Raw genomic sequence first — 7,500 nt, 5'->3', positions numbered from 1 at the left:
AGTAGTAGTAGTAGTAGTAGTAGTAGCAGCAGCAGCAGCAGTAGTAGTAGTAGTAGTAGTAGTAGTAGTAGTAGTAGTAGTAGTAGTAGTAGTAGTAGTAGTAGTAATAGTAGTAAGAGTAGACGTAGTAGTAGTAGTTGTAGTAGTAGCAGTAGTAGTAGTAGTCGTCGTAGTAGTAGTAGTAGCAGTAGTTGTAGTAGTAGTAGTAGTAATATTAGTAGTAGTAGTAGTAGTAGTAGTAGTAGTAGTAGTAGTAGTAGTAGTAGTAGTAGTAGTAGTAGTAGTAGTAGTAATAATAATAATAATAATAATAATAATAGATCTTTATTGTCCATAAATATGGCAATTTGTCATTTAGTTACACTTGTTATAACGTTAAAAGATAACTGTAACATTGAACAGATATTTCACTCCTACTTATTTTCTCTCTCTCTCTCTCTATCTTTCTTTCTCTCTCTCTCTCTCTCTCTCTCTCTCTCTCTCTCTCTCTCTCTCTCTCTCTCTCTCTCTCTTCCTCTCTTTCTTTCACACGTGCGATATACACAACATAAACATATTCATTTCGTTTTCAATTTGTTACGATTGTGGCAATTCGACACCAAAAATTAGCATCATTATCAATTGGTCAGTTAATCTTACATTAAATATATTAATCAGTTAATCAGTCAACGAATCAATCCTTGGTTTTTCTGTACCATATGAAATATTCAAAATTTTTATTGCTGATGGAACGAACGTTGATTTATACTTGTTAGTTCTACATTTAATCTGACAAAACCTTCTCCCAGATGGTAAAAGACTAAATTCATGGTATAAAATATGTTTTTTATTGTTGGTAATTGAGAATGCTTACCTTTCTATTGCTTTTCCATGAATTCTTTCTACTCCATCAAGAGGATGGTTTATTATTTTTGATGCCTCTTTGATAGATTTTGAAATTTTTGATTTATCTTTAAATCGGCATCCTCCAAACCATATGGTGCAGCCAAACGCAATTACACTTTTAATCATAAACTCTTAACATAGTTTTCTTCCTTACTTCAATAAATGTTCTCAATTTCCTTAGGATGTATAATCTTTGGGCAACTTTCTTAGATATTATATTAATATGTTGAGAGAAATTGAGGGAACTATCAATGGTTATTCCTAAATATTTAAAATAGTCAACTATCTCAACATCATCTTTACCGATCGCCACACACTTTAAGTCGTTTTTATTTTTTACACCAAACATCTGTTCTTTCGTTTTTTCAACATTTAATTCAAGCCGATTTTGTTTACACCAATCGGTGAATATATTTATTTGTTTGAAATAATTCTTCTCGGTAACTTTATCTTTTAATGAGCCAAGAATAGCAGTATCATCTGCATATTTCACTAAAAAACAATTTTCAAAGGATGGTCTGCAGTCGTTGGTATATAAGATGTACAGGATTGGGGAACTCACGCAGCCTTGGGGACATCCGTTCGACCTTCTTTTGTTGGAGATATGTTCACCCAATTTTACACACTGCGGTCTATGGGTCAGAAACTCTTTATACCATTTAATAAGGTAATTTGGAATATCCATGTTGCACAACTTTTGAAGCAAAATATCTGTGTTCATGGCATTAAAAGCTGACGAAAAGTCGACAAACAGGATTCTGGCGTAATTCGAGGGCGTTTGGTCAAGGTGTTTTGAGATCGAATTTGTGGCGGTTAATAGTGCGTCTTCTACACTGAGATGTTGCTGGTATGCAAATTGGTACGGATCTAGCAATTTCAGGTCATAACATTTTTGTAGGAGCTCAGATTTAAAAAATTTTTTTCTAAACATTTCATTACAAGCGATGTAAGCGCCACTGGACGGAAGTCGTTCAATACGGTCGGACAACGCTTTTTTGGAACTGGAACGACAATCGATGTTTTCCAAAGTACTGGTACTGATTGTTCATCGATTGACCTTTGAAAAATTTTTGTATAAGGTATAGCCAGTTGTTGGTGACAGTTTTTCAAAATAGTTCAAAATAGTGGTAGTGGTAGTAGTAGTAGTAGTAGTAATAGTAGTAGTAATAGTAGTAGTAGTAGTAGTAGTAGTAGTAGTAGTAGTAGTAGTAGTAGTAGTAGTAGTAGTGGAAGGAGTAGTAGGAGTAGGAGTTGTAGTAGTAGTAGTTGTAGTAGTAGTAGTAGTAGTAGTGGTAGTAGTAGTAGTAGTAGTAGTAGTAGTAGTAGTAGTAGTAGTAGTAGTAGTAGTAGTAGTAGCAGTAGTAGTAGTAGTAGTAGTAGTAGTAGTAGTAGTAGTAGCAGTAGTTTTAATGATAATAATAATAGAAGTAATAATAATGATAATAATAATAATAATAATAATAATAATAATAATAATAATAATAATAATAATAATAATAATAATAATAATAATAATAATAATAATAATAATAATAATAATAATAATTTTAATAATAATAATGCTACTATTACGATGACGACGACGACTACTACTACTACTACTACTACTACGACTACTACTACTACTACTACTACTACTACTACTACTACTACTACTACCACTACCACTGCCACGTCTTCTACTACTACTACTACTACTACTACTACTACTACTACTACTACTACTACTACTACTATTACTACTACTACTACTACTACTACTACTACTACTACTACTACTACTACTACTACTACTACTACTACTACTACTACTACTACTACTACTACTACTACTACTACTACTACTACTACTACTACTACTACTACTAGCATCACCACTATTACCACTATTAATAATACTAATGATAACAACAATAACAATAATAATAACAATAGAAATAATAACAACAATATTAATATTATTATCGATATCACCACCGTTACCGTCACTACCATCATCACCATCACTACCACCATCGTTATCATTATCATAATGAACAGTGAGAGTGAAAATCAACAACAACAGACAATACTGATGATGGCAACAACAACGGGTGGAACTTTGATCTTCATTGATTACCAATCATAATATATCTAACGTCACAAGATACTTATACATTACAAATAGCGAAAAATATGAATTGTACATAGTTATATATTAATATAATATATTTCTCATATGTGTGTCAAGCTCAAGACATGCTCGATTATAATGACTAACAAACACACACGTTCCTCTATTCACACCCTTCGCCTACACACAGATCCACCCACCCACACAAATACACACACGCGTGCGCACGCACACACATACATACACACACACACATACACACACTGATCTACGAAAACACGCGTACAACAAACATAGAAATAAAATGAATTCAAAGGATTCAATCATGCATGGCTAATAGACGAAGTATTCAAATGATGTATGTCGTAATCTTATACATTGATGCACACCTTAATAAAGAGGGGAAAAATAGATATACGACCAAGTGTTTTTGAATTCTCCATTAATACCAGGTGCCTAACTAACATTTTTTTTCATATTCGATTAAAACTTTTCGACAAAAAATTCCAAATCTTCGCAATTCTGTCCCTGTGGAGTTATTTATAAATTGTATAAACTTGTTCATATTGGGCTTTTCAATTAAATATTTAGGTAAATATTTTCCTCTGAAATAGTTATACCATTTGTTTTCACAGCATGTGGTACTCGTCTTCAATTGAGTTACAATTTATACAGAGAAGGAAAATCAATTTTGGTCTCTGACATCTCCCTCTTTCGCACATAAAATTATGATACCCTAATCTAATTTTGTAATGGCGAATCGAATTATTTTAAAAATTACTTTTAAAAAAAAGAAAGAACTGTATTCTTCCACAATAGATCTTTTAGTACATGTTTTTACAAGTATTATGAGACCAATTTTTCTTTATATCATGGTATATACCAAATTTTTTAGTGTGTATCATTTTGCACACGTCACACCAATCCGGCAACCTAAACTTGGGTGACACCAATTTGTCCTTTTCCTGTAACATCCTGGCATATCTATGCAAATCTTTACCAAGGTCTTTCAGATACAACGCCAGGTCCTTAGCGGTCCTGAAATGGTTTCCATTGACGAGAGTCATGTTAGGAAAATATTTGTCGTAATCAAAACCTCCTTTGACCACTGGAACAACATGAGGATACGCTTCAATGTGAAATAATTTGATTGTCTTCTCAGTTATGTAATGTTTACAATGAGAGTTCTCAAAGGAGAGATAAAACTTGTAAGTTGTATTTAACTTTTCTATACAGCGCATTTCATATTTAGAGGTGCAACTTAGTGGCCCGCATTTTCCATAGATGTCAATGTCTACATATTTCTGTGAAAAAGAATAGATATGATAATTAATTACAATAAGTTTATAGATACTAACATATGTGGCGTGATTTGTTGTAACCATCCTAGGGGGTTCAAAAAGTACTTCGTTTGAATGGTTTTGGATTACTATGGAATACATTTTTTATCATCTTGATCAAGAATAAATAATGTTCCCTATACAATGAAATACCCCCCCCCCCTCTCCTTTAAAAATTATTTCGTCAAAGATAGGAAAAAGTAACTCCTTCGTGTACAATTATTTTGCTGTATAAATTTTAGTATTAATTGTTCCGATATATACTGCATTCCAAAGATTCTGTCCACTTCAACTTTGATGTTATATAACTTTTTGAAGATGTTACCGAATCAATTGGAACTATTTACAATTATTATATAACATGTTGAGCGTGACGTGACGAATCGATTAGCGAAACCTGAAAAGTTTTTAAAGAGAGATAACTTTTAATACCTACACTTGAAAGTATTCAGTGTTCAAGTACCTTGTTTGCCCTCCTCCAGCTAACAGCACAGCACGACACCGACGATTCATGGACCAAAAGGGCTTTCTCAACGTTCTTTATGATGTCCCATGCCATTTCTCCTACGATGCTACGATGAGCTGCCCTATATTTTTTTGGTGGTTGTCTCCTCTTTTTACCTTTCTATGCATGTCATCCGAAGGATATTTAAACTGTGCTTACCTGCATTGACTTCACAAAGTTTAATCTGTCGGATTGACAGTTACCAGCCCACCATGTCGCCGTCTTTGTTTTAGTTTTCGCTATCGCCACTGAAAAAATAATTTACGGACAGGAAAACAAAAAAAAAGGGGGCGGGGGGGGGGGTGTTCGTCATATGTTATGTTATGTTATGTTACGTTACGTTATGTTATGTTTAGTAAATGTAAATCATATCATTGCTATAACCATAACATTAGTTTTCATCAAATAATCATTCCTACAATATGCCATTATTTCTAAACACCGTATCTTCTTCTTCTTCTTCTTCTTCTTCTTCTTCTTCTTCTTCTTCTTCTTCTTCTTCTTCTTCTTCTTCTTCTTCTTCTTCTTCTTCTTCTTCTTCTTCTTCTTCTTCTACTACTACTACTTCTTCTACTACTTCTTTATCTTCTTCTTCTTCTACTTCTTCTTCTTCTTCTTCTTCTTCTTCTTCTTCTTCTTCTTCTTCTTCTTCTTCTTCTTCTTCTTCTTCTTCTTCTTCTTCTTCTTCTTCTTCTTCTTCTTCTTCTTCTTCTACTACTACTACTACTACTACTACTACTACTACTACTACTACTACTACTACTACTACTACTACTACTACTACTACTACTACTACTACTACTACTACTACTTCTTCCTTTTTAGTCTGTAACTTCAGATTTTGAAAATTCCACTGACTATAGTATTTTCTTTCATTTGAGATGTGAGACTATTCCACGTTACCCTCTCCTTACCACCTACAGCAAAATCGTCACATTTGTTACGGCATAATATATCTTTTTTTCTTATTCAGATTTATTTTGTACATCACGATGATCTTTGTTTAATTAATAAGAACATCAAGTTTTTTTGTAGACATTGTCTTGAGTTTTTAAAAAAATAATCTTTTCTGCCTGTCATTTTGGGAAAATACTGAAAATGGTCGTTAAGGAGAGAGTTAATGTCGATGGTATGAACGGGTACAAGTGTGCATCCACTCTTGAGTGGGGAACCATACACTTGGGTGACTTCCTCTTATTTCGCTGCATATTACCGAGGGTAAATTCAACTTGATCGTTTGGGCCTTTGCAAAATATTTTTACTTTGTCACGCTATCTTCTCTATTGTAATGGTTCGAGATTTAAATCCATTTCATGTTTGTTATCTTTGATGTTTTGATTTATAATTTTCATGGGTCTGTTTTGTATTTGTTCGATTTTTTGGATTTCTCTGATTTGTGGTGCGGATCCCATACAGAGTTATTATATTCTAATGTAGGTCTAACAAAGGCTTTGTAGCGCTTTAACTTCATTTCACTCCTGCTGTCGTATATAGTTTCTTCTGAGGAAGCCTAAGGTAGATTTTGCTTTTTGCATATGTTTGTAGCATGATCTTTACAATTTAGTTTGTTAATTATTATTACTCTTAGATATTTCGCCTTGCTGACTTCTTCTAGTGCAGTGTGATAGTACAATGACATTGTGCATGTTGAATGTGTGATTTTTCCTGGGTTTTTTTTTTGGTGAATTTTAGATTCTGGCACTTCTGAGGAGGGAATTCCATGCTATTTTCTATTTCCAAGCTTTGTAAGCTATCTAGATCAGCTTGAAGAATTTCCGTGTCAAGTTTAATTCTTATTGTTCGATATAGAAGACTACCACTATCTGTATACAATCTCAGTGAGTTCCTTGTGTAAGTCTTTCTGTCATATCATTAATGTAGATTAAGAATAGGAAGGGAGAACTGTACACTGAAGAACACCAGACACCACTTGGGCTGACTGATGACTCACCATCCACTGAATTGAGAAAGCGACTTACAAAACCTGCTCAATCTCATCCTGATAAAAAAAAAAACACGTTAGCTAACACGAGCAATTTATTGGACACATTAAAATTGCCTTAATCTATTATTACCGTGTTCAATTCATAGATGGTGAATCTTTCCCCATTTTGTAAGTATTAATGAAATGTTTACAATAATCTTCCCCTTTTAAATTACAAAAAGTAAAATTTATCCATAATCTTCCATGTAAAAATCTTACAATAACCTTCACACTTTGGTATATAAAATGATAAAATCTTTCCAAAATCTTCTCATTGTGTTCTGTTATCGTTAACCAGTGAAATATCACCAAAATCTTTCCACTATGAAATAAAAAATTGTGAAATCTTAACAAAATTATCCCACTTTACAATGAAAATTGGTAAAATCTTACCATTTTTAATGAAAAAGGTTAAAATCTTGCCACTTTATAATGATAAAGGAAAAAATCTTATCACTTTATAATGAAAAATGGTAATATTTAAAAAAATCTTCGTATTTTATAATCTTTCCATAGTCTTCCCACTCTGTAAGAAAAAATATTGGAAACTTACTATAATCTTCCCATTTTAAGGATAGTTGTGACCTGTCACGCCATGCCAGCATCCTGTATGGGGAAACGACGTCAGAGTCCAATCGATAACTAAACGTCACGTTAAAGGCGTCCTTCCATC

At 33.1% G+C, this 7,500-nt stretch overlaps 1 protein-coding gene across 1 annotated transcript; it reads right to left on the bottom strand.

Moving 5' to 3' along the window:
- Positions 1-3,457: 3,457 nt before the first annotated feature.
- LOC144958084 (alpha-(1,3)-fucosyltransferase C-like) lies at positions 3,458-7,494 on the bottom strand. Its single transcript, XM_078889720.1, has 3 exons — positions 7,381-7,494; positions 5,003-5,091; positions 3,458-4,302 (listed from the first exon to the last, which is right to left on the bottom strand). The coding sequence occupies exons 1-3, from the start codon at positions 7,430-7,432 to the stop codon at positions 3,823-3,825; spliced, it is 621 nt and encodes a 206-aa protein (XP_078745846.1). The 5' UTR covers positions 7,433-7,494; the 3' UTR covers positions 3,458-3,822.
- Positions 7,495-7,500: the final 6 nt, after the last annotated feature.

This window comes from Berghia stephanieae, chromosome 12 (genome assembly GCF_034508935.2).
Source record: "Berghia stephanieae isolate SIO BIC M18660-M18661 chromosome 12, UCSD_Bste_1.3, whole genome shotgun sequence".
NCBI classification, from domain to species: Eukaryota; Metazoa; Mollusca; class Gastropoda; order Nudibranchia; family Aeolidiidae; genus Berghia; species Berghia stephanieae.
Note: the sequence above shows the minus strand (reverse complement) of the source record. Positions and strands in the feature narration are given on the sequence as shown.